The 27967-nt window shown below is 41.3% G+C and overlaps 2 protein-coding genes across 5 annotated transcripts; both read right to left on the reverse strand.

The window, feature by feature from the left end:
- Positions 1-22: 22 nt before the first annotated feature.
- Positions 23-7916, reverse strand: LOC130548942 (complement factor D-like). 3 transcript variants are annotated; one of them, XM_057326020.1, is made up of 6 exons: positions 7846-7912; positions 7120-7214; positions 6750-6900; positions 6483-6597; positions 369-620; positions 23-254 (listed from the first exon to the last, which is right to left on the reverse strand). In XM_057326020.1, exons 2-6 carry the CDS (start codon positions 7175-7177, stop codon positions 96-98), a joined length of 735 nt encoding a protein of 244 aa, XP_057182003.1. In that variant the 5' UTR covers positions 7178-7214; positions 7846-7912; the 3' UTR covers positions 23-95. The 3 variants fall into 3 exon arrangements, with proteins under 3 accessions (XP_057182003.1, XP_057182004.1, XP_057182005.1); XM_057326022.1 differs by having other exon boundaries at positions 91-254; positions 400-620; XM_057326021.1 differs by having other exon boundaries at positions 7120-7916.
- Positions 7917-20539: 12623 nt separating this feature from the next.
- Positions 20540-23662, reverse strand: LOC130548456 (mast cell protease 1A-like). Of its 2 annotated transcripts, none has more exons than XM_057325231.1 (6): positions 23580-23662; positions 22461-22555; positions 22189-22321; positions 21899-22034; positions 21452-21703; positions 20540-21354 (listed from the first exon to the last, which is right to left on the reverse strand). In XM_057325231.1, exons 2-6 carry the CDS (start codon positions 22516-22518, stop codon positions 21196-21198), a joined length of 738 nt encoding a protein of 245 aa, XP_057181214.1. In that variant the 5' UTR covers positions 22519-22555; positions 23580-23662; the 3' UTR covers positions 20540-21195. The 2 variants fall into 2 exon arrangements, with proteins under 2 accessions (XP_057181214.1, XP_057181213.1); XM_057325230.1 differs by having other exon boundaries at positions 23532-23613.
- Between the last annotated feature and the right edge of the window lie 4305 nt (positions 23663-27967).

Here is a 27967-nt window from a genome sequence, read left to right on the forward strand (position 1 = left end):
ATATTGTACAAGTTGATACAGTTTAAAGACTGACATTGAAAAGGACAATGTAAGAAAAAAGAAATATTAAAAAATCATTTTAATCCATTTTTAAGTCAATTAGAATTGCTAGTCATCTTCCTGATCCATGGAAGAAATGCAGACATTTTTAAATAAACATTATATTGATTAGGGTCATTGCAGTTATTTTCGCTACTGAAGTATGATACACTCACTGCAGTGTTGCCACAAACCAAAGGACTTCCTGTATCCCCCTGCAAAACACACACATCAACACAGTTGACACTTTAGCAATTTATGACCCTAATTTAAATGCAAATTAATGCATTTACTGTATATGATCTGTGAATTAGTCATTGTTTACATACAGGACAGGAGCTTCCTTCACCATACACACACATCATCTGTGAAGCGTTGTACTTCTTGCCCCATTGACGTTGACAGACTTCATCACTCATAATCATTACATTTGCCTCCTGGAGGTTTAGACGTATAGGACCGTAATGTGTTAATTCTCCCCAGCCTGCAACACTGCACATAGTACCCACTTTGATCTTCTCTTGTCCCGTTGGTATGGGGATTGTCTTGATCTTTTTATTTAGTTTAACTCTTTCATTCAGCTGTAATCCAACATCAGAATCATTATTAGCAGACAAATATAGTATTAGATAGAACTACATTTAATTGCCTAAATTGTACTTTGTGTGTACATACAACATTAAAGAGTAAGTAACATTAGATCATGAAAATTACATTCCATGCAGTGTGTTATGTTGCCGTGTTTGAAAGTAAGCAGTCTGCCAAGTTGTAAGTCCGAAGGTGAATAAATAACAAAGTTATTGGCTTGTAAAAAAGGGAGTCGACTCTGAATCACGCAAACGAGACTTGAACTAGTCCGAGTCTCTAACCACCGGGTATCTACGTCACTAGAAATAGTCCCCGCCTACGTTTTGCTGGGACTGCCGCGAAAACGTCACTCTCCTCCCCCAAACACTGTCGCTCGTTCGTGATGCGTGTGCATCATGTCTAGAACCGGTGTTCTACGTTGTAAAACTAAGACGGTCTTATTTAAACTACCAAAGGAGGAACTTCTGAGGAAACAATGGTTACAATTCATTTTTCAAATGTCACTAAAGGAGTATAACCTCAGGGTTTTACTGTGCGCGAGTCATTTCACCGAAGATTGCTTCAATAATCGTTGCGCGTTCACTGCAGGATATGTTAAACGACTATCCTTGAAAGAGGGGGCAATACCAACGTTATTTGGACCTGTTAGCTCCACCGAATCACAACCTGTAAATGTGACTATTTATTTTTGTCTGAACTTCAAGAAATATGTGTGTACCTTATGTCTGTGTTTAGCTAATGCATATACCGCTAACGTTAACATTTACCGTTATTTCTGGGGTATTACAGTTTGTTTATCTAGCTATGAACTTGGCTAATTTAAGTGTTCACACTATTATCGTCTATCTATTATCTACTATCGTCTTCGGATGTTTCTTCGTCAGACTCGCGCTCAAACGGGTCAAATCTATGGGATGAATTTAATATCAAAATGATTAACAAATGCATGCACAGGCATCCGTGAACGTGATATAAGTTACACTTGTATTTTAGTATTCACAAACAAATGCCGTATGATTTGAATCTGTGAAATTTAGATTGTAATAAACATGAGGCGATTTGTACAAATAGAGACAGATTTGTGAATACAATGTTTTATTTTGTGTTCATGTATAATCATTTTGCGCATACCAATGAGAAGTTGTGCATTTGTGTATCCTGCAACGCGCGTCCATTCATCCTGTTCTGTGCATTCGGATTTTGAGACGTTCTTTATGCGGTTTTGCATTGGACAATACACACAAACACCTTCAGATCCACGCACAACCGTGCATAAACTACGGCCTACCACTAGATGGCAGTCTGACGGAGCGATGCAGAGGTTTGCGGCAGAGGTTGCGCTAGACTTTTTCATTGTCCGTCATTTTGACGAACAGGCTCATAAAAAATCCGTCATAATCTATTTTTACCCGTCACTATGGTCCAAGGTTGATGTTACGTGCTAATTAGCATGTTTGTGACATCATCACTATGTACATGTGTTTACTCTCTGAACTTACTGAACTGAATACCCAATAAAGTCGTTCACATATTTAATGTTTCTGTTGTCAGACATAAAACAATAATTACAGACAAATGTTTATAATCATAACAGTAACAATGACAGGTGCTTGTAAATGCTGTTTTTTAATCATTTATTAATTTACTTACAAGTTACTTTAAGATGCTGTTTTGTTATGAATGTGCTGCTTCTGCCACTCACTGAACGGAAAAGACGCAGAGAAACATTTTCCTCGTACTTAAAGTTAAGGTTTATCCAAAATAATGCTAGTCACTATCTCCCTCTCTGAAGGAAAAAAGTTTGTAAACACCGCACCACTGTTCGCGCCTGTGTGTATGTGAGCACGCGACACGGGGGTCTGATTAAGTGACAGATGCATGCATTGCAGAATCAGATCCTCAAACAACGTTATCGTTGTGTTATTATGAAAAGTGTAAAAATATTTTCAGTTCGTTTTGAATTTATTGCAAAATAGATTAGACGGTGGTGAGACGGCATAGTCAAATGACTTGTTTATACACGAGTCTCCACTGATCCCGTTTTCCTGAATGGGCAAGACGTTTATGAGTAATGAACGGGGAAACATGCGCCCTTTCCTCCGGTCACTTACGATCACGACGCATTGTGAAGAAAGGAAATGATTGGATGCTACCAATTTGACATAAAGGGGAATTACAAATTGCCCTCATTGTAATCCGTCAAAATGACTCTCGCCCATTCAGGAAAACGGGATCAGTGGAGACTCGTGTATAAACAAGTCATTAGACTATGCCGTCTCACCACCGTCTAATCTGTTTCGCCATAGTTTCAAAATGAACTGAAAATATTTTTTCAGTCAGCCATGCTTTCCCGGGCCACCGTGAGCGTTGGGGTGCAGTGCCCGCACTGCCTCTCCCGGCGCTCGCGGCTGGATACATGGCCTCGGGCTTGAGCGCGGCTCCAAGCCGCGCCTGCCCCCAGGGCCGTGTTTACCGGAAGTGCATGTGGAACTTAGTAAGACCTGAACACGCACACATGGGTACGGCGAGAAGGTCCGCTTTCTCGACGCACCCGTCTCGCAAGGAGGGGGCTGGTTGGTGTTACTGTCGAGCCGCAGTTCTCGACAGTAAAGAAGCAGTCCTCCCGTGCCGCGACTCGGCTGCCTCGGCCGTCGAGTCCCGTGCACTGTCTGCTTCCCAGCAGCCCTGGTCCTCTTCAACGCCCTCCAGTTCTGGCGCCCCCCCCCACTCAGGCGGCCCCCTGTAGGAGACAGCGAAGAGGATACCATCGCCCCATCAGCAGCGGCGGAAGTCGCCCTCATGGGAAGACCTCAGGGAGATTGAGGCTACCATTGGGCCCGACCCCAGCAACATCGCTGAGAAATCGGATAGGGACGGATCCTGCCCTGTCTCACCATCTGCTGGCCCCCTCCTCTGGGTTATCACAGCCGCTCCCACCCTCGGCACGACGGTGGACGGCAACTCGACGTTGCGTCACGGCGAAGCGCAATGTCGAGTATAAACACCAGCCCTCAGCACTCTCAGTCAGACAGTGCATTGAGCTGCGCAGTCGCCAGGCAGGAAATCTCCCCTGGCAAGGAATCTGTACTGCTAGCCATCGAACCACCCCCCGGGGGACGATGAAGAAGATCGAACCTTTAGTCCCCCTGTCACAGTTCTGGGAGCCTGGCCGGGTTCCCGATCTCGGCTACGCGATCCAGTCGCCCGCCCAAGTTCAGGGCATCGTATTTACCTCAGTCAGAGGCTAGGATGCTCCCGTACTTTGGGCCGAGGTCGCCACCCTTCTGGCGAAGGGAGCGATCGAGCCCGTCCACCAGCAGAGATGTTCAACGGGTGTTACAGCCCGTACTTCATTGTCCCCAAGAAAGGCAGGGGGCTGCGCCCTATCTTGGATCTGTGTGTTCTGAACAGGCACCTACACAAGCTGCCTTTCAGGATGATCACGCAGAAGCGCATCCTGACGTCCGTCAGGTGTCAGGACTGGTTCATGGCAAATCGACCTGAAGGACGCGTACTTTCATGTCTCGATCCTCCCTCGACATCGGCCGTTCCCACGGTTCGCATTCGAGGGATGGGCATATCAGTACAGGGTCCTCCCCTTCGGTCTGTCCCTGTCTCCACGAGTCATTATGAAGGTCGTGGAAGCCGCGGTGTGCGGGTACTAAACTATCTCAACGACTGGCTCAGCTTGGCGCACTCTCGAGATCTGTTGTGTACACACAGGGTCCTGGTGCTCCGGCACCTAGATCGGTATGGAACTCGACTCTGTCCTCATGAGCCTGTCCCGTCCAGACATGGAGTCCAGGTTCTGCCTGGGATGCCGTAACGTGTTTTTCCCCCAGGGGGGAATAATGCTTACCCAGTGGCCCTTACGGTGCCGGGCGGCTTCTCGCTGGTTAGAGAACTAAGGCCTCCGCCCGTGACGGCTGGTGGCAGGGGCTTCCCATCTTTTCACAAAAGCTCTGGGACCCCCTACCTCTCCACTGGACGGTCACAATTTCGCGTTAGCGCCTACGTCTGACTCGCCCAGGCCAGTCAACGTCGCTCCGCTAGAGATTGTGACGCGGCTCAGCGCTGTGGCGTCTTCCATAGGAACCCCAATCTGTCAGTTCGACACAACGTCGAGAGACCGACAGAAAGGGAACGTCTTGGTTACGGATGTAATCTCAGTTCCCTGATGGAGGGAACAAGACGTTGTGTCCTTTATACCACAACACTGGCCGCCCGCCGCAGCGGTCGGGGGGATGCTCTCAGGCTCCTCAGACCAAACGGTGAATGAATGAGCACGCCGGCTTCCCTCTTATACCCGGACATCCGGGGAGGAGTCCGGCATGCAAATTTCATTCGCCAATTTTCATTGGCCTTTTCAAAATACTCAGAAGATGATAGGTTCTCAAGACGAACCCCAATCTGTCGGTTCGACACAACGTCTCGTTCCCTCCATCAGGGAACTGAGGTTACATCCGTAACCAAGACGTTACATACGTAACCAAGACGATTTCAGGAGAGCAATTTAGGACCCGAGTGGAATTTTGTCATTTCCCTGTGTATTTTTATTAAAACTGTACCGTTTTTCTTTACAGTGAATTAGATATATCAAAATATACATCATCCATCCTTACATCAATAACATCAGCCACCGTACGTGTATTACATCAGAGAGTAATTTTCTATGGACGATGAGAAATGACTTAATAAAGTGTATAATAAAGTGCATGAATAAAGAAATTAATAAATACAGACAGACATGCAGAAATGAAGCGATAAAGGTAATATACAAGTCATTTTGATGTTCAGCCATTCCAACTGAAATCTGCTCAGAGCAGGGTTTGAACCGGAGATCAGTCTAATTTTGCACGAGAGTCTGACGCCCTACAGGTGTGTCCTATACACCATGACGTCTCATTTGCGTAAGAATATTATTTATGTTGTTTCATTCATTTAATTATTAATTTGTGTGATTATTGGTATATTTATCTATTTATTAATTTAAACTTAAGTCATTTTCAGCACATCAGTAAATCCATTGTATGCAGAGTGGAAAGTGTGCCTCACTCTCAAGTGCTTTCTGCCGCCATGTTGCTTTTTTTGGTGCCGTTGTCATGGTGAACCGTAATATCGGAGCTCCATTGATGATGGCTTTTTATAGTTGTGGTGCACGCGCTTAACCCAGGGTAAGCCTACCCAGAGTAAATTGAACTAACTCAAATCAACTGTTCTGAAACCAAAAACTCAAAGTTTCTAATTTCTAAGTAAACCAACTCTGAGTTCAAGGTTTAACCTAGAGTTGGTTGAACCTCCTTATTGAAATGGGCCCCAGGCCTGGTCCTCTCTCGTCGTACACTCCTGTAGCTCGTCCTTTTATGCCTCCGATCTCCTCCGTGAGAGATGCCAGACCGATGCAACGCACAGCTGACACTCATTATTACTCGCGTCACCGGCCTAGCGTCGTTCCCTCACGGCTCTCGTCCCGCCTTGCTCGTTACAAACGCGTTTGACCAATCACAACAGACTACACCATCTGACCAATCACATGACACTAGGCTAGCGAATAGGAGGGGATTAGACGGATGAATCGCGGAACGAATCATTTGAGAGTCAGTCAAGAAGTAAGGTAAGAATAACTAATAATGAAATAATAGTGTTTTTACACCTTCTATGTACATAAACTTGTTGTTGGACACTCTATAAACCAAAGTAGGACCTTAAAAATCATATGTTACTTACTCTTTAAGGTACCAGTACCATGTGTTTAGTTATTATGAGGAAAAAATCAATAAGAAATAATCAAGCATAGTTAAAAGTTATTTAGTGTGCCAGTGATGATCCCCTTATAGTGCAGTGCAGTTTATTACCTCCAAAACCATAAGATCTGGCTTATGCTTATAATAGGACATAACACGTATGCGGACATGCTCCTTTCTCCTTATTAAGTTATCTGTACCTGCCACAACTGTCAATTTCCCTTTGCTGTTGAACAAAGCAAACACTATTAACAAAACATTTCCCCATTTCCTAGTTTTCTAAAGTTTTTATAAAAAATGTTTCAGAAGTGTACTGATTTGGGTAACAAAATTGAATCTATAGTTGTAATATAGTATAATTCATCAGTGCACGATTACGTTTTGCAGTGTGCAGCAGTCATGGCAAACTGATCAGAGATGAGAAATCCACTACAGACATGTTTCCCTTTTTTCTGAACAGAGACCATGTAAGGTCTGGAGTGCGAAGGCCATAGTTTATCTCCATTCACTATCCCCACTTTCACACTGGCTGAGTGAGAGAGAGATACCAGTCAACTTAATCACCATTACAAAGATCATACTTATTCATCAACAAATGTGAATCAGAAATTAAGTCATGCAAATGGATATATATTACATTTTTGAGAACATATTGACGTGTCAGTCATAATCATAATAATTGAAATGTATATTTGGTATTCCACAACTAAAACAATATGAAATTAATCTTTTGTTAAATGAATGTTACCAGTGAAGCTCAGGTGTGGCAGGAGAGAGCCCAACAGGAGCAGAGAGATGATGATCATGATGAAGATGGGAATCTGTGAGATCTCACTGAGAAAACTGTGTAATATACTGTAAGTGTGGGTGGTGGCAAATTTTCCTAATCTTGTGTCTTAACCTCTGGTTTGTGAAGATGAGTTAAGAGTCCTAAAGCCCAAGTGTCCCTTAACTGCTTATATGCTTTAAAAATCTGTTCTTGGTATTTTATTTGCTTTAAGAGAGGCATTTTGTCATTTCACCATGTAATCCAACAGGAGATACCATTTCCGTTTCATTGTTCTCCATGTATACCACTCTCATATCTCATCAGATCTAGCTAGGCATCAAATTGTCACTTTTGTCATATTTTTACATTTATATACATCATGTGCACAAATATGGACAAATGTTTCTCTTTTGCTAACTGGCAACAAGACACAGCACACTATACGGCTGGCCACTCCCAACCAAATTTGGTCATCACAACCAAATTACATTTATCATCAGCTTAACAGTGGTTAAGAAAACTGATTTTAGCTTAGCTACAGACGGAGTAAGATAATGTAGGCATGTGAAAGAGACTGTTGAAGCAAATAGTACTGTTCAAGAGTAATAAACAGGCTGAGACAAAGTTCCAAAGCAGTCCTATTCCCTATTTTATTATTTCTTCGAATAGCACAGACTAAAATGTACAATAACATAGCATCCTTACCTTATTCAGTCAGTGTAAATGTGTGTCCAATATGCAATGTCAGGGGATCAGAAGCTCTAGATCTTCTTACACCCTCTGCTGCTCTTCAGGAAAGCCAGGCCCTTTTTATAGTTGGTGTAAGTGTTGTGCTGATGCAGCTTCACCAACATTTCTGTATGTGTTACTTTCATTTGTGTCAATGCCATTTGCTTTTTACCTTTCCCCTAGCAAAGCACATTCTGATATAAAGTGATGAGAGCTAAAATGGGCTATTTTATTTAAAGGGACAGTTCACCAAAAAATTTAAGTTCTGTCAACATTTACTCACCCTCGAGTTGTTCCGAATCTGTATACATTTCATTGTTCTGATGAACACAGAGAAAGATATTTGGAAGAATGCTTGTAACCAAACAGTTCTTGGCCACCATTGATTCAATTAAAGTGCTAATGATTCAGTGATAGGTATTTTGATACAGTCATGAGAATATTGTAATCATATCAATCATGTTTCTTCTTCTGCCATTGGTTCTATGGGCTGCCATAGACGCATACATAAGAAAGTTATGAAATTTGGCACACAGTCCCAAAACATTACCCACAACAAATATGGTGTCTAACTGAAATCAGTTTAAAGTTTCACTTACATTTTGAACTGTAGGGCCTAGAAACAAAATTCTTGTTTTCCTTTGAATCCTTGGCTCTATTCGATTGCACCCTATGTCATTTTCCGTCATTACTGCCATTTAGTATTTTGCTTCTAGACCAGAGGTGCCCAAACTAGGGCCCGCGGGTCAAAGTTGGCCCGCTGCGACCTTTATTTTGGCCCGCGATGCCATATATATGACAAGAGGGGAAAAACGGCAATCATGCAGATTTTCATTTCTAATTTAACATAATATTTTAACATTTTACATGACATGTTTTTGAGTGACAATAATGTACGTTAAAATGAAAGGATTAATTATATATGATTAAGCGAATTTGACTCTTATTTACTGTGCATGCGTACTGTGACTCGCAGAAACGACGCGCTTTGCGACAAGGAACGTTAACATTAATAATGGAGAGGGAGCGGCAGTGGCACACTGACAAGAGACATTTTAAAAAAAATTGGCAAAACGATTTTATTTTTACTGAGGTTAATTCAAAGGCAGTGTGTCTAGTTTGCAAACAGTCAGTCGCTGTGTTGAAAGAGTACAATATTCGTCGTCATTATGAAACAAAACATTCTTCAGCTTTCTCAAAGTACAGCGGCGAGGCGCGAAAGCAAGAGGCTAACAAGCTGCTTGCTAAACTTCGATCGGAGCAGAGTACACTGCTACGTCCTTCGTCAGCTCAAGAAAGTGCCACACGGGCTAGCTATCAAATTTCTGCATTAATTGCTAAAGGTGGAAGGGCCTTCGCAACTGGAGAGTTTGTCAAAGAATGCCTTGCAGTAGCCGCAGAAGCAGTATGCCCCTCTCAAATAAGAACATTTTCGCAAATCAGCTTGTCAAGGAATACCGTTACCCGACGCATAGTGGACATGGCAGAGGACATTGGTGAGCAAATCAAGGTAAAGGCAGCAGCCTTTTCTGCCTTTTCAATAGCTTGCGACGAGAGCACAGATATATCTGATTCCGCACAGCTGTTGGTATTTCTACGTGGAGTAAATGAAGATTTTGAAGTGACACAAGAGCTTGCTGGCCCCGAGACTGTATTGTAGACCACTGTATTGTACATCAAGAACAGCTATGTGCCAAATCCATTGGGCTTGTTGATGTGATGCGTGAAGTCGTCAAAATTGTCAATAACATACGCTCCAAGGCGCTGACTCACCGGCAGTTCAAGGTACTGTTGGACGAGATGGATGCGCTATATGGTGATGTGCTGTACCATCAGGAGGTTAGATGGCTGAGCTTAGGAAAAGTTCTCAAGAGGTTTTTTGATTTGCGCGATGAAATCAGAGCTTTTCAGGAAAGCAAGAATAGTAACTTCCAAGTGCCCATGGACCAGAAATGGCTTTCTGACCTGGCTTTTCTTGTGGACATCACAGAGCTGCTTAATGTTTTGAATGTTCTGCTCCAGGGAAAAGACCAGATTATTACCCAGCTTTTCGATCATGTCAAAGCCTTCAAACAAAAACTACTGCTGCTCAAAAGACATCTCTCAGCAGGTAACATTCATAGTTATAATATTGCACATTTTATGTGCAGTCAATAATTATATTTAGTTTGTATTTACTGTATATCCAGTGGTATCAGCTGTATTATTTTATATATTTGTTAATAAAGCTAATCATTTTTTTGATAAAGTTCTTTTAACTTGTGTATTAATTGTCTTCTTTTTGCTTTTTGTCAGTTTTTTACATACCTGCTGAGTATTGTTCAAATCACTACTACACGTCTCTCACTGTTCCCCCCTCTCTCTCTCTTCTATCCTTAAATTCAGGTATATTGGCTCATTTTCCCTGTCTTAGAGAGGCAGGCATGATGAAAGAAAAGGTACCCGAGTACGATGCTGTTCTCAGCAACCTTATCCAGGAGTTTGACCGTCGCTTTGAGGACTTCAGACACAGTGCTGCTGACTTTTAATTGTTTTCTCAACCCTTCACCATCAGTGTGGACACAGTCAGTGATGATCTTCAGATGGAACTAATTGACCTTCAGTGTGATTCAGAACTCAAACACAAGTTCAGGTCCCAACCTTTGATAGACTTCTACAAATGTGTCCCAGCAAACAGGTACCCAAAGATGTGCAAACAGGCACAAGTGATGCTGTCTCTGTTTGGCAGCACCTACCTCTGTGAGCAGACTTTCACTCTGATGAATTTGAACAAGTGTAAACTGAGAAGCTCACTAACTGACTCTCACCTACATAATGTACTGACTTTGTCAGTAAGTCAGCTGCAGCCCAATTTGGAAAAACTCTTGAAAAATAAGGACCAACTTCATGTATCTCATTAGAGGAGACTGGCTGCACTGCTATTATAGCTTGATTAGCTGTATTAGGAATCGATTTCATGTGCACTAAATGGCACTGTTTCTCAATTTTAATTGTTCTTTGTATATGTGACTGTTTCTGTGTTTTTATTGTACACTACTTTGTACATGGCACTGTTTCTATGTTTTGAATGTACTTTATAATAGTGTACATTGTAAGTTGTTGAATATTGAATTGTAATTTGAATTTAAGTTTCTAGTTTCATTGAACTATAAACCTTGGAATATAAACTGCATTCATTATGCAAATCACAGAGTAATGTATTTACTTTATCAAATGCTAAGAAGTCATAAATAAATGGGGAAAAAAACGTTAATTTATATATTATACAGTTTGGTATAACGTCACAGATTTTTCGGCCCACAGCCCTCAGTCAAATTAAATTTTTGGCCCTTCATAGGAAAAAGTTTGGGCACCTCTGTTCTAGACGTTTATCCAGGGCTTGACATTAAGCATTGTCCTGTGGTTGTCCTTCGGACAAGTAAATTTGTCATTCACTTGTCCGGGGTACAAAAATTACTTGTCCAAAGATAAAAAAAGATATTTCATTTGAATTATAATATAATATAATCAATATAATTGTTTCGGATTTAGATTGGTCAAGTTTGCTTCTAAGCATTTTAACTAGTGTCCGCATTGGCCGCCTGAATTTGGTCTACTCTCTGTGACTGCTATAAAACAAAAGCAAGCAGTAATTATTATTAGTGTTAAGGCTGTAAGTTAACTTTTTTGCACATAGCACTGGTGCTAGAGAGGTTTAAAGTTTGGTAGCACAGGCAGAAAAAGTGCAGTTCATCATGAATAGGCAGATAACTGACAAAAGACATTAATGTTACATACAGATGGATAAATTAGGGCCATATCATTTTTAGATTACCTAAATTTGTTTTAATATTTCTAAGTTCTGTGTTTTTCCTTTTTTACTATACAATAGTGGTATATTTGTCCACATAAATTACTGTAGTATACTATAGTATTTACTATAGTAAACTCCAGTAAAATTCTTACTATATTGTTTTTGAACTTTACTATAGCATACAGTGTTTATCAATTTACTACAAGGGCACTACTATTTTCAATAGCAAATACTGTAGTACACTACATTTTGTTTTTGTCTGAGTGTTCAATTTAACGGGACTTTTATTTTGATGGGTCTTCGGGAAGGCGCTTGTTTGCAGATAGCTTCACTCAAACAATAAAACGATCGTAAAATAAACTCTTAGAGCAACTCTGGAGATAAAGTTCATGTGTTCATATCCTCATACAGTGCAGACGCAGATAAATCCTCTACCATCATTAGTGTTGTATGTTAAACTGTGCACATGATTCACTCAGACACGCAGAACAGCCAGATGACATTTAAATAACAGGTTTCCGCGTCCGCATGGACTCCGTGCGCCATTGATTATTGCCACACACCAACAAGCACAAACACGCAGCTCTGTCTAATGCACATATTCTTATTATTCTACATATATGTCGCACTGTTTTTTTCAAGTTACTTGTCCGGTCGGACAAGTAAAATTCTCTCTCACTTGCCCATACAAAACATTCACTTGTCCCGGACAAGCGTTAATGTCGAGCCCTGGTTTATCCAATTTGCATGAAATTTGGTATCTCACAATCCTAACAGAAAGTTGTTAAAGGTGCGATGAAGTGGTGTTGTTTATTGTTTTTTACTGTTTACTGTTCACGTGGTTTTTACATTCAAAATCATCAAAATCAATAAGTAGTAGGCTATTTTCTACCCAGGTTTTGAGGCCAGTTCTGCAAACGCTCGGTTTTAATGGGCGTGCAGCATTGAAGACACTTGGAAGTAAACGCCCACCGCTTTGATTGGATAGCAGTTTGCGTATTTGGAGCCTTCTGTGAATTTGGTTCGAGACGCAACGTTAGGTTACACATTAGCACCATTCACAGTTTTCGCAGGGCATTATATTATCTGGAGACCTCCTGTGATTTATAAATGACCTCCCCACATCAGTATTTCATGTGACGCATTCGCGGATGTGATGGCAAGGCTTTGCGTATGTTTGTATAGCCTATACTTGTATTGCGTTTAATGATATATGACTGTACCTGTCAGCATTTGAGACCCGTGATCGCGAACCGGACAAAAGATCACCGCGATCGCGGGTCTCAAATGTTACGAGAGTTTCCATGATAAATAAACAAACGGGAGACTCCCGGTAACTTATGGATATCACCCAGCACCCGAAATAATACCAAAACACTTCAAAACAGCCTCCATTATTCGCAAACGGTATATAAAACCTTGAAAATTTATATATGAGCCCACCAAATCACAGAGATGGCGATTCGCACGGGCTTAAGATCACAGACAACCTCTGCAATTAATACAAATGACTAGTGCTCAGGGCACATCAAGCGATCTCTAACAAAGCAATAGAGACACATAGTACAAACATGTTTTAGTCACATAAGATTGCTGCGCCATTCCTATTGGATCCAATATTGACGGCACAGACAGCACTGCTTTTTAATTCGACCTGTGCCTTGTTCACGAAGGATTCCTCGGAGAAATGAAACGAACAAACGCTCCATGTTTTTCCCATATGAGCTGGAACGTCTTTAAAAATAAAATTTAACCACACATTCCTAATATCGGAATCCGAAGGAAGGTTATGCAGCGACTGTATTCTTCCACAACCAGGGATGGCACAATATTTAGCGATCTTTAACGGCATGTTTGTTTATTGCTTGCTAGCTCTATCTGGTTCCGCGCCACTGGTTCTGTCATGCGCGAACCAGTGGACGGGGCTAGAGAAGTAGTCTTTGATATTTTTCTTTGGAGGCGGTGTTCAACCTATCGTGCATTCCAGAACCCGGCGTTCGCTGGGCCAGGTGTCAATAACAGATGTAATCTCAGCAAGGGCGTTTTCAGTTCTGACACTTACATGATGTTCGCGTGAATACGATTCCCTCTTATATAACAAAAGCTCGGGTTAAAATTGTGGTTTTAATTCATGCCTCCTTTAAAAGATTTTTGATCGGCCAATCTATTCTCAACTTTGCAATATCACATGAGATTTGTGTCAGTTTACACAAAATCTACCTGACATTCATGCCTCCAGAGTTATTTTATTTTTCCACTTTCTTGCTATATTTTACTTTATGATGTTTTATTAACAAAGTTCGGGAGGAGCATGTGCAAATAATTACGCAGCTGCCTGCCATTAGCAATTACGTCACCCGTTCTACCAAATCAGAGCAAGCTCTATAAATAGTTAAATCACCTTACCTCCTTCACTCTACATTTTCGCAGTATTCAGCAACATGTCAGAGAACGAAATTTACGCTAACGACGACTCTCCAGCCGCCCAGGGTTCTTCAGTAAATCCAGCCGCCACCCAAAGCACCAGTGCCAGCCAAGATGCCGCAGCCAAGACCGCGGATACACCACGAGGCCACTGGCTCTCCCGCACTGCTAATCGCACCCCGAGACGACTAAACATCATCTCCTCCACCATCCAGGGACTCGGCAGCTTCCTCAGCTTCCTCCTACGCCTCGGCTCTCTGCTTGATTCCGGAGATAAAAAAGTGGACCGTCCTAAGCCTAAGGCAGGCTCTATCCAACGCCGACGTTCCCTTCTCCAGGAAGTCGACCAAAGCTGAGCTTTACAGCCTGTACACCTCCAGCCAGCTAGGGGCACCTTCTCCCAAATCAACTTCGCCGCCGAAAGCCGGCGACAAGACCAGTCGGGTCCGCAGCGCCATTTTCCCACGGTCTGAGGAAACCGTCACTCCATATACCGCGAGAAAGTGTCGCCGGTCCACAAGCCACAAAGGCAGGCCTTCTGCCAGCCTAGGTCCACGCCGACGTCAGCCGCCAACCATCTCCTGGATCATCGGAGTCCAACACCTCACCCGGCGCTACGCCGGTCGACAGCCGCTTAGGCATATTTCACGCGCTTGCCAGCGGTAACTTTCTCCCAACCTATCAACTATCCTCCTTTAAATTTCCCCCCTGGTCACTGGCCTGCAGCCCCAATGCCAAATGATAGCGTGAGGTTGCCTCCGCTACCGGCACAGGCGCAGGTCCAGACACTTCCTTTTTCTCCTTTCCCCACTATTTTCCTATTGCCACAGGCTCCGGAGCCGCCCAAAGCGTGAGGCTGCCTCCGTATACGGCTCCGGCAGCCACCCTGATTCCCCCACACACTCTATCCAGCTCTCGTTCTGCATTCACCCTTCACTCCGCTACACCCATGGCCATCCCACCGAACCTCCTCCCATAGACAGCAGCGTCAGAGACCAGATTCTTGCAGGTGCGGACAACCTTTTTTCCCTCCTGTTTCCTATTCCACCGCCACCCACCGACCACCAAATAAATTGCGGCGATTTCTCAGTCACGTTAAAGAACACAGCACAGAATCACTCACGTTTATTATCATTCACGGAGTTCACAATCGCTTTCACCAGATACACAGAAATAATATGCACTGCTTTCCCACACAGGAGACGTGAGCTCGGCGACTAGGCACTCACTTTGGTGCACCAGGCAGTGATGCCGCTTCATGCATATTTGCGATCTTTGTGGCGGAGCTCATGCCCGCTTTATATGCACTGTACAAAAGTCTGCAAATAAAAATGCTAGATATTACCCATCGACTGTTTCTCACCTATCTCACCTAACTTTACAGAGTTTTTATTGTCCGGTCTCACACACGGCTTTAATCCCGGTGTCGAAAGCCTCCCTTCCGAGAGCATCATCTGCGCTAATCTCCAGTCCGCTGTCGCCGAGCCAGAGACAGTCGACCGTCTAATCAAAAGCGAAATCGATGCGAATTTCATGAAAGGCCCATTTTCCGAACCCCCCTTCGGTGTTTTCCGTATCAGTCTCATAGGCATTGCAACCAGAAATTTTTCTAGTAAAAAAACGCTTACTAATCGACCTCTCATCACCGCATAACTCCGCATTTCCAAGCATTAACAGCCTCATTCCGCTCTACGAATTCTCTCTCCATTACCACGACATCGACCAAGCCATAACCCAGATTAAAGAAGCAGGTCGCAGCGCTTGGCTAGCCAAAGTCGATATCACATCCGCCTTCAAAATAATGCCCATTCACCAAGATTTTTGGCATACGCTGGAACAAAAAATTATATTTTTCCGTCCGCCTGATTTTTGCCTGCCGAAGCAGCCCTAAAATCTTCAACATGCTGTCAGAAGTGATTGCTGGATTTTATCCAACTACTACGCAATCCCCCACATCATCCACGTGCTAGACGATTTTCTTATAATATCTTCCCCCATTCCAGCCTCGCACCTCTTAACGGTCCAAAAGCTTTTCACCGAGCTCGGGATCCCTCTCGCACAAGAAAAAACCACGGGACCAAGCACATCCGTATAATTTCTAGGCGTTAATTTAGATTCATATAAATTCCAGGCTTGTCTCCCTAAAGAGAAAATCGACAGGATTATTCTGGTCGCCACCTCCCTCGTAGATAATCCTAACTGCTCCAAACGCGAGTTGCTGTCTATTCTCGGTCACCTGAATTTCGCCATGCGTATTATACCGCAAGACCGCCCTTTCATCTCCCACCTTCTCTCTCTCGCGTCCTCCGTCCACACACTCGAGGAATGGATATCCCTTACCGAATCGTGCTGCAACGAGCTGAGTTTGTGGATAACTTTCCTGAAACAATGGAACAGACTCTCTTTTTTTATAACGACATGGTTTCGCGTCCAGACGATATTCAATTATTTACTGATGCTGATCCATCTGTCGGTTTCCAGCGACGCTATGTTCACATTAGCTTTCTTCGGTTTCCTTAGATGTTCAGAACTCACCATCTCGTCCAAATTTAATCCAGATATCCACTCCACCATCTCAGATCTCTCCGTGATGGACCACGATACAATATCTTATTTCATTAAACAGAGTAAGACAGACCAAACAAAGAGAGGCCATTTAATTTACATTTTAAATTTACCATCAGCTCTCCAACCATACCAAACTCTCCTAGCCTACCTCCAGCTCAGAAACACAAAGACCTCAATCCCCTCCGACCCACTTTTCGTAGACGACTCCAACCATCACTCGTTTTTGGTTCCAGAAACATCTTAAATTAGCTGCAGCGGTGTCGCTCCAGCAGGAGCCTTTCTCTGTATTTCCCACTGCCGCTGCAGTGCCGCCCCAGCAGGAGCCTTTCTCTGTATTTCCCACTGCCGCTGCAGTGCCGCCCCAGCAGGGGCCTTTACCTGTATTTCCCACCGCCGCAGTGGTGTCGCTCCAGCACGAGCCTTTATCTGTATTTCCCACTGCTGCAGCAGTGTCGCCCCAGCAGGGGCCTTCAGCTGTATTTCACACTGCCGCAGCGGTGTCACTCCAGCAGGACCCTTCCTCCGTATTTCACACTGCCGCAGCGGTGTCGCTCCAGCAGGACCCTTCCTCCGTATTTCACACTGCCGCAGCGGTGTCGCTCCAGCAGGAGCCTTCCTCCGTATTTCACACTGCCGCAGCGGTGTTGCTCCAGCAGGAGCCTTTATCCGTATTTCCCACTGCCGCAGCAGAATCGTCCCAGCAGGGGCCTTTATCCGTATCTCACAGACGCCCACAGAAGCCGTTCCTCTTCCAGAGGCCTCAGCCGCGACTGTACCCCAAGCGACGGCCAGCAACTCAACGGCCTCAAGCTCTGCTATATTTTTGGGGGCCATCAACGCCCCGCCTCGGCTGCTGTCCCGCGCTATTTTCATCTTTTGGGGGGGAAGCGCTCTGGGCTCGGGCAAACACCGAGATCGGAGCCCTCTCCCCGGACAAGGGGGAGTGCTCTGGGTTCGGGAAAGGATACCGACCTCAGAGCCCTCTCCCTGGACAGCACGCCAAATACGAATACTATATTCTCTGCTTACTTAATTGCCACCTATTCTAATTATTTGCTAAGGTAAGCTCGTGAAATAGTGAATCTTGTCTGCCTGTTGTACTGTAGGTTGCGAAACTGAACAGATTCATTGAAAACAATAAACAAGGATTTTAGTTGCAAATCTTGATTTTTGCATATATGAAGTGCTTTTGTTCTGGCCTTTGTGGCAATTATAAATGGAACAGATAAAAAACACATGATAGTTTTCTTATTTTGTTTTTTACTTTTCCTGACTGATGCATCAGTTGAAATGTATGCCAGTAAGAACACCGATCTTGCATTTATGGCAAGGTTCATGACCATGAACACAAGGTGAACCACACTATGAACTCAGCTCCCCACAGGAAACCAGTCTTGCCATGAAGGGTTGACATCATTTTTTCCATTGAAAAGCATTTGTGATTGCATTTGTCACATTTGTTGTTGACCACTCTTGTTTCAGAGCAGTGTGAAATGATGATGAATATAATACATGATCAAATGTGTAAATGGTATAATACAATGCATGCTGATTATTGGAATTGCATAAACTTGTAAGATCTTGTTTGACTGCTCCACACCACAGTTTTTATCTAAGTCACAAATGTAGACATCCTGGTGTAGATGTTTGGCTTTGTTGGTTTGTCACGGTGGTTCTCCTCAGTGAATGAAAGAGCACCAAATGCAGTGCCTTCACACACCAAAAATTATACAGCAAGAAAACTGTCGGTAAGATGATAACATGAACGTTTATTGAGAGAATTCTAAATATTCTGTGACCACTTGTGTACACCATCTTTGAGGTTTCACCTAGTCCTTTCTGATATGTGTTTTTGTCAATAGTGGTGATATACACATCCAAAATCACAGATACTAATAGGTAGTGATGCACGATATTGGATTTTTGCCGATATCTGATATGCCGATAATTTCCACCTCAATTAAGCCGATAGTTGATGTCGATACCGATATATGCTGTCTATCCACCAGGCACATTTAGCTGCGTATCCGCTGCGTGTCCGCTTTGGCCGCCTGAATTTGGTTATAGGCCTACTCTCCTTGACTGCTATAAAACAAAGGCAAGCAGGAATTATTATTAGTGTTAAGGCTGTAGGTTAACTTTTTTTGCACATGGCACTGGTGCTAGAAAGGTTTAAAGTTTGGTAGCTCAGGCCAAACTGTAGGAGTATAAATCGTCTGTTGTCATCATTAAAAAAAATATGCAAGTACAGTTCATCATGAATAGACAGGTAACTGACAAAAGACATTAATGTTACATACAGATGAATAAATTAGGGCCGTATCATTTTTAGATTACCTAAATTTGTTTGAATATTTCTCAGTTGTGTATTTTTCCTTTTAACTATACAATAGTGGTATATTTGTCCACATAAATTACTGTAGTATACTATAGTAAACTGCAGTAAAATTCTTAGATACTTTTTTGAACTTTACTATAGTATACAGTGTTTATCAATTCACTACAAGGGCACTACAATTTTCAAAAGCAAGTACTATAGTACACCACAGTATTTTTTGTCTGATTGTTCAATTTAACGGGACTTTTATTTTGACGGGTCTTCGGGAAGTCGCTTGTTTGCAGATAGTTTCACTCAAACAGTAAAACGCTGGTAAAATAAGAAACTCTGACTGGAGATGAAGTTCATGTGTTCACATCCTCATACAGTGCAGACCATCACTCGTGTTGTATGTTAAACTGTGCACATGATTCACTCAGACACGCAGAACAGCCAGATGACATTTAAATAACAGGATTCCGCGTCCGCATTTAGTTACATGGACTCAGTGCGATGCGCTTTTGATTATTGTCACACACAACAAGCACCACCACGACAAACGCACTACACACAAACACACAGCTCTGTCTAATGCACATATTCTTATTATTCTACATATATGTCGCATTGTTGTTATTTTTTTTTCAAATTACTTGTCCAGTCGGGCAAGTAAAGTTATCTCTCACTTGCCCATACAAAACATTCACTTGTCCCGGACAAGCGTTAATGTCGAGCCCTGCTTTTCACATTTTAAAATGATGATAAACGAAATAATTTTAAAACATTTGGAAAATGAATTTGGTGAATATTAATTAAAGAATCAACAAGAGCATAGGTGTCTTAGAAATGGAGACTACAAAACGGCAGTGTGCAGAGACGAAAGTAGGGCGGCGCGTTGCATATTATGCACGCTTGAGCTCAAGTTCAAAGTGTACTCCCGATGGACGATGGGCAGGATTCATCTTTATTTTTACTCTGTGTTTTAGTTAAAAACATTAATCAATAAATAGGCAGTGCGCGGCTGACGGGCGCAGAGATGGATTTCTTTACGCACTCGGTTAATGTAAGAATGTGCTGCTTTTACAAGCATGATTTAATTGCAGCTTCCTATCGGCGAGGCATATCGGCGTTATTTTCTTTATCGGGCCGATGCCGATAATTAATTTATAAGCCATTATCTGCCGATAATATCGTGCATCCCTACTAATAGGGCTTAAAAAACATTTGGTTTAGTACAATCATCACATTTACCTGAAGCATCATGATGTTCTTTTGCAGATTTGTCATACCCAGGATGGATGTGGTACAACTTCACAGCCATGCGGTCAGAAGTGTGCCTTGAGATCATGAGCTCCAACAACAACTGTCAAACTCTGTCCTCTGTCAAGAGTGGTGAGAAAACTTTGTTTAAAAAGGATAAATGACAATTAGCTGTTGTTACATGCAATCAATAAGCCTACTGTGTGTCCCTGTTTTCAAGCACCTTATGTTATGTTGATTAAAGAAAAAATTGTTAGGTAAAGTAGACAATACACAAAGTTTATTTTTTCAGGTCACATGTGGTTGATAAAAGTAGTGAGATGATCATGATGTTTCTCTAGAAGGCTGTTTTGGAGTAGTAAAGGTTTTTACTGTTAAGGGTTGATTTTCCATCCAAGTGGGTAGTTTTTGTGCCCGTGTAGAGTAGGATTAGTGTATTTTCTCTTTCACAGCTTGACGTGTATCTCACTTTAAAAGGTGTGATAATGATAGGTGATATGTTTGTGGTCTTTGTGGATGTACAACCGCATTAAATTTAGCACACACTGGTTAGACATGATCTCTGAATTAAACAACACAACCTGTCCTTAACTGAACACATCTCTGTGTCTTGTTAAGGACAACACATTTTGTGTTGCTTTGAACTCAACTTTGTGTTGTCCTTTTAACTTATTTACCACACAACGTCACGAGGTGACGTTTGACCATTGCAGCCAATCAAAATGCTTGTGCATTTATACGTAACGTGAACTTTATAGATAGTCCCTTATCTTTGGGTTTATACATTTAATTGGCTAAAACTGCTTTTACATTCACATATTTGGCAGACAACTCACTGTTGTAACGATATGTATACAACAATACAACATTATATAGGCATTACAGTATAATGCGTTAAGAATGCTCTTATAATGGATTACAAATACAGGCTTCACATAAATGAAAATAAAAATATATTTTAAAGTCAGTTAGAACTGCTAATTACGTTCTGGATCCATGGAAGAAATTCAGAAATTTTAGTAAAAACATTAGGTTGATCGGGATCGTTGCAGTAGTTTTCGCTACCGAAGGCTGTTATACCCACTGCGGTATTGTTACAAACCAAAGGACCTCCTGAATCACCCTGTTAAGAATGTAAACACACATATCAACACAATTAGCTATGTATGCCCTCAAAGCAAACATAATCATATCAGATGCCATTGTTTACATGTACATACCAGACAGATTCCTCCTTCGCTGTACACGCAGATCATTTGTGAAGGTATATAAACATCTTCCCATTGAGTTTGACACTCTGTGTTATTCATAATCATCATGTCTGCCTCCCTGAGGGTTAAACTTATGGGACCATAATGTGACAATTCTCCCCAGCCTGCAATACTGCAGTTTGTGTCCACTTCGATCTCCTCCGGTGTTGTTGGTATGGGAATCGTCTTGACGGTGTCATTTAGTTGGACTTTTTCATCCAGCTGTAATCCAACAACAGAAGCATCTTTAGCAGACAGATGTTAGAACTGCATTTGATTTCATATAGTAGCTTATATTGGACTTTGTGTACACTCAACGTTAGGGTACCAATAATGTGTTTCAGCTTTTAGAAGAGAAAAAAATGTTAGAAATAATTTAATGTATTTTAATATATATCGTTGAATGCAGTTTATTACCTCCAAAATCATGAGATCAGCCTTATTACCAGTTGTGTGGTCTAAATGCAGGTGATAGGACTTCACATTAAAGCGGATAGTTCTCCCTTTCTTTGTTAAATCATGGACACCTGTCAAAACTGTCAGAGCTTCATCTCTGTTAAAAGAAACGAGGCCTATAATCAAAATATTCAACCTGTATTCAATCAGTTATACAAATTGCTTTGGAGGTCGGCTATAGCACTTTTACAGTACTACCCCAAATTGTTTTATAGTAGTAATATGGTTGTTACTCATCATTGCAGGCTTACGTATGGCAGTGTGAGGCAGTCATGACAAACTGATCAGAGATGAGGAATCCACCACAGGTATGTTTTCCATTCTCCTGAACAGAAACCATGTAAGGTCTAGAGTGAGGTCGTGCTTCAGTGCCATTCTCACTGACTAAGAGAGAGAGAGAGAGAGAGAGAGAGAGAGAGAGACCAATCTACTATTAAAGCACTTAAATATCTTATGATGCGTCAAAAAAGATTAATCAAACATTTATGTACATTTTCTAATATGTCAGTTAAATGAGCCTTACTAGAGTAGCTCAGGTGTGGCAGCAGAGAGCCCAACAGGAGCAGAGAGATGACGGTCATGATGAAGATGAGAATCTGTGAGATCTCACTGAGAAAACTGTGTCATATATAAGGGTGGATGGAGAATGTGAGTTACCACAACAGTACCTGATTTTATAAAGTTGTTTCTAATCTATTCTTAAAAACAAGATTACTTTTTCATTTCAACACATCATCCAGCAGGGGGCACGATTTCAATATCTTATTTGTAACAATTCACACTTTTACCAGAAGAGGGCTCTAAACTCTCACAAATCTTCAGATTAAATGAAAAAGACTGGGCACATTCAGTGGTCATGACCAAATTACTGAAAAATTCTATCATCACATTTGTTCACCCTCATGTCATTCAAAACCTGTATGACTCGTTCTTCTGTGGAACACAAAAGAAGATATTTTAAGGAACGTCTCAATGGTTTTGTGTCCATACAATAGAAGTCTATGGGGTCCCAAATTGTTTGCTCACCAACATCCTTTAAAATATCTTCTTTTGTGTTCTGCCAAAGAAAGTTATACAGCTTTGAAAAGAGGGTTAGGAAATAATGAAATTAATTTTGTTTTTGAGTGAACTATTCCTTTAAGCGTGTGCCTGGCTTTAATGGAAAAGGTCACGTTATCCAAAAGTAATGAACTTTGTGATGATTCACTTGCTGTTCAAAAGTTTTATTCTTGGATGAACTAACCCTATAAAGGACGCATTTCCCTATTTCAGCTTAATGACACCAAGTGATGCACAGCAAACTGGGTTGTTGGACAGGAAAGTGCGTTGAACTTTTTTCTTGAAGTTCATTAAACAACATTCGCAGTAACTTTTGCCACCTTTCAAATTTAAGCAAATAAACACGGTTTAATAAATAAACTAGACTGATCTGAACTAAATTTGATGAATCAAAAATAAATCTATGCCAATGATACTCCATTTAGGTGTCTGCTCAAGAGTAATAGTCATTAGAGATAGAGGCCAGTCCTCTTATCTGTTTTGCTATTCTTTGCAAAGACTCTGACCACAATATACAATAACAAAACAAGCTTACCCTGTTCAGTCAGTTCAAGATGTAATGTCAGGTGTTTTTTTTGTTCACCTGATCTGAAGCTCTGGACCTTTCTCTACTCGCTGCTGCTCTTCAAGAAGACACTACTGCGACTTATCTCCCCTTTTATATTTAGGTGTTATGACGTTGTGTACATATCTGTGTGTTTTACTTTTATTTGCGTCAATGCCATTTCCTATGTACATTTTCCTAGCCAAGCGCATTTTAAAATACAATCCAATTTCCGGATCCAGACTCTGACATTGTTCCTTTTTTATCTACCTATTTATAAATAGCAGCTGCATGTGAATGGCAAAAGACTTGTTAGTTTACAAAGAGCACAAGATACAATAAACACAGGATGTGGGTCAGTTTACACACAATCTAACATTCATGACCTCCAGGTCTAAGGCTAAGGATGGGTAGGTTTGCCCAGTATGAATCATTTAATCACTTATGACCTTCAGTGTTTTATTTTATTCATTTAGTTTTTCTCATTATAATATTTCCAATAGCACTTTACAATAAGGTTGTATTTGTTAACATTAGTTAATTCATTGGCTAACATGAAATGACAGTGAATGATACTACAACAGCAAGTTTTAATATTAGTTCATGTTGATTTCATTATATACTAAAATATTTTTAAAATCTGTTAACATTCTGCATTAACTAATGAACTAATGTGAATAATTGCATTGACATCAACTAAACTTAACAAAAATGAAAAAGAAATTGTTAGCTAATAAGTTTGCTAATACTAACAACTACAACCTTATTGTAAAGTGTGGTTGTTGTTTTTTTGCTTCCTGTAACGTACTTCTGTAAGATACTACATTTTTCCTGACAAATATGAACAGGTTCAGATGAACCAGATGTAACCAGCGTGTGATACTGACAACAGCATCAAAACAATGACAGACCCGGACAATTAAATGTTGAACTTGATTGTTAAAGCGTACATATTACGAGATCATGTAAATTACATTTCATGCAGTGTGTAATGTTGTGTGCCAAGTTGTAAAGCGGAAGGTGAATGAATAACAACGTTATTGGCTTGGAAAAAGTGAGTCGACTCTGAATCACGCAAGCGAGTCGTGCCCTAATCCGATTCGTGAACCGCCACGGATTTCCGTCACTACTTATAGTCCCTGCCTACATTTTGCTAGGACTGCCCGCAAATATATAGTCCTTCACTCTTCTCCCCCAAACACTGTAGCTCGTGAGCCTCATTCGCGGTAGACCAATCACAGCAGACTAGACCATCTGACCAATTAGACGGATGATTCGCCGAACGAATCATTTGAGTCAGTGAAGAAAGTAGGGTAAGAAAACCTGCCTATTATAACAAACTAATAGTGTTTTTACACATTGTATGTACGTAAACTTGTTGATGGACACACCAAAATAGGACCTTAAAAATCAAGGTATATTTACTCTTTAAGTGTGCCCTTATACTAACCCAATGCCCCAGTCACAGCTAGACAAGCTTATTTCACCAAATGGGTTAAGCAGGAGAAAAAGAAACTGATGATAAACTAAAATGTAAACATTCAGAAAGGAAAAATACAAAAAGAGCTCCCGAGCTGTCGGAGCCAGTGTGAGTTTCTCCTGAGAAAATAGTGCAGCACAGATGGTGACAAAAGACAGAATCTGTCTAACCCAAAAGAAACCTTTCTCTCAAATGCATACGGCTGTACCCGAGAGCAAAACAGACGGAGGTTTGGCGTGGTTAAGAATTTGCGTGAACCCGACCTGTCTTATGCTTTTTCCAGCCCCTCAAAAGCCAAAGACAATCTCTCAATGTCGACTGGGACTGCAGCCAATACACGGCCTGTTCTGCCGCTCAAAACCTATAACAATGGACAGCAACGCGGCTCTCTTTTACCCCCCTCCTCGTGACAGTCTGCACAACCCACTCGCCAGTTTTGGCCTACCCGCTGGCATTCTGGGAATGCCAAAACGGTGCCTGAGTCTGCGGAGACTTTGCGGTGCGGCACATACCGCGACATCAGCCCGGCGGGGTTCACGAGCCGCTCCCTGATTCTTGTACGCCCGGTCGCTTCAGACAACCCACGATAATCTTCAACGTGATGACAATCGACGCTATGATGAATCTTGTCTGCCAGCGTTGAGGGAAAAAGAGCGACCGCAGGAGGGAAGGGAACGAGAGCTTTGTTTTCTCAGCCTGAATGTCATGCAACAACTCATTTTAACTGCCGCCGTAAAATTGTCAAAGACAGATTCAATGCTACAATACTCGGCGCTTTGACAGATCTGAAAAACTATCATGCTATATATGATAAAACACGTTGGCCTTACACTAAGTGGACTACGGCCAAAAATCTAATGCAAAACTGGGGGGTAAATGTGGATCACGTATAAAACATTTTTATTATTTTCATATATTTTCATCATATATGATTTTTTATTACAGAATAAGAATGCAAATTTACAAGAAAACATGTAATTTACTTAAAAAAAAGGTTACTTTACGGTATTTTTGTGGCACCCCAACTTGATGGAATATTACCGTTTTTTTACAGGATTTTTTTCAGTGTTGGTTCACATTATGCACATTGAGTATAGTTGCAAATGTTTATCTTGCCTATATCCTTTTTTGTGTACAGCCTATGGCAAAAGTCTTGAAAGTTTTGTCAGAGAGAGACTTTCTGTGTATGACACAAAAATCCTTTGATCTATTATACAAAGACGTTTATCCATCACTGTTTGACAAGACCCCAAACCTGAACAATCAAACTGCCACCACTGTCTAAAAACGGAGAAAGACAGAAGATGTCCTCGCCAAGCTTTCCAGTGTCCCGTCCTCTATTTTCTCAGGCATTCCATCCTGATTTTCCAAAGGAACGTTTGCGGGCTGTTTTACCATAGATCAAAGGTCCATGGCTTTGATCTTTCGTCCCAGTGCTGCCAAAAGATCACTCTGGTCTCCCTGGCGAATGAACTGACAGGACAGTAGAACAGCAATGATAATTACAGACGCTTCATTTATGTGTCTTTCTGTGTCTTTCAAGCGAAAAACTGGCATAAACACATACTCTCAACTACAGGCTGAATTCCTGCGCTGACAAGGCAACAAGGTGAAGGGCTTCTACATGTGGACGCTGAAGAGAAAAGAAAAAAACGAGCAATTCCAGTGTTGTGGATGTGACATGACATTTTGCGTTATGGATGTGACATATACAATCAGAGAATGTATTTGTTACCAATAATATTATAATATTTGAGTCTAAATGTAGGAAAATATCAGTCTATGCTCACGTTTTCTATAACATGCGTTATTGATGTGACCAAAAAAGGACACAGTTTTTGAGAGACAACATTTTAGGACTTCTGTGAATTAAAATGCACACATACCTAACAACTGGAGAAGGGATAACTCTTAGAACCTAGGTATTGTATACAGTAGTTATTATATAGTTATTACATTTTCATGTGCCCATTTATGGGGACTATTGACCATTATGGATGTGACAATTCTGTAAGCGGCACTTACCTGACTATGGAAAAATATGCTTTAAAAATTAAAAATGCTGTAAAACCTTACCTCTATTTTTTCATGGTAGGGTTGACATTTTCACAGAATTGCCCAAATCAGATAATTGTTGATATGTATTAAGAATTTAGAGAGATACAATTTTGGATTATTAATGTAATGGCAAATCTGAATAACATAGATTGAAAATAGTTTAGAATGTATTATGCTTTCAGAAGAAACATCTGAGAATCAGAAGATGTTTTGAACTATATTGCTGTCACTTTTTATTTCCTACACTGTAAAAATAATATTGTAAAAAACAGACATTTCTGGCAGCTGGGGCGCCTGGAATATTCCGTAAAATAAATGTTTTTTTTAGTGTAAAACATGTTTCCCATGTCTTTTTCTGTAATTTACTGTATTTCAAAAATACGTGAAAATTTAGCTAAAAAACTGTAAAATCTGTAAAATGACAGTTTGTTTTTACATTATACGTAAAAATAATGCATTACATTATAACAGTACAATTATGTTTTTTACAGTGTACTGTATGGGAAGATTCGTAAAACCCTTTGCTTTCTTATTATAGTCATTTCTTAGATTTAAATGGGTTTGAAACACAAAGTATCCCCTGACAAACCCCCTAATCATTTTTGAAGCACAAATCAAAATGATAATTTATTTAACTGTACAAATCACCTAAAACCATACTGAAATGAACCTAAAACCCAAATAAACTGTGATGTTATCCCACAAAGCAATGCTTATATTTTACACAATTCATGTAATTTCCTTTGGCCTTCTGTGTGTTGGGATTTTCCTTCTGAATAGAGCTTTTCTACTGTCTAGTTTCGTTAATAAGACTGAATTGTGTCAGGAACAGTGGCATTAGGAATTTTCGTTGTTGCTCAATGTACACACGAGCTGAAATTTAATGAAG

This window comes from Triplophysa rosa, linkage group LG25 (genome assembly GCF_024868665.1).
Source record: "Triplophysa rosa linkage group LG25, Trosa_1v2, whole genome shotgun sequence".
In the NCBI taxonomy this organism is placed as follows: Eukaryota; Metazoa; Chordata; class Actinopteri; order Cypriniformes; family Nemacheilidae; genus Triplophysa; species Triplophysa rosa.

Coding starts and splice junctions, on each gene's coding strand:
- LOC130548942 (XM_057326021.1), bottom strand. CDS start 7,177: ATGATCATCATCTCTCTGCTCCTGTTGGGCTCTCTCCTGCCACACCTG. Junction 621..6,482: donor CAGATCTTATGGTTTTGGAG/GTAATAAACTGC, acceptor GTTGGATTACAG/CTGAATGAAAGAGTTAAACT. Junction 255..368: donor GTGAAGGAAGCTCCTGTCCT/GTATGTAAACAA, acceptor TGTGTTTTGCAG/GGGGATACAGGAAGTCCTTT.
- LOC130548456 (XM_057325231.1), bottom strand. CDS start 22,518: ATGACCGTCATCTCTCTGCTCCTGTTGGGCTCTCTGCTGCCACACCTG. Junction 22,322..22,460: donor GCCACACCTGAGCTACTCTA/GTAAGGCTCATT, acceptor TCTCTCTCTTAG/TCAGTGAGAATGGCACTGAA. Junction 22,035..22,188: donor ACTGCCTCACACTGCCATAC/GTAAGCCTGCAA, acceptor TTCTTTTAACAG/AGATGAAGCTCTGACAGTTT.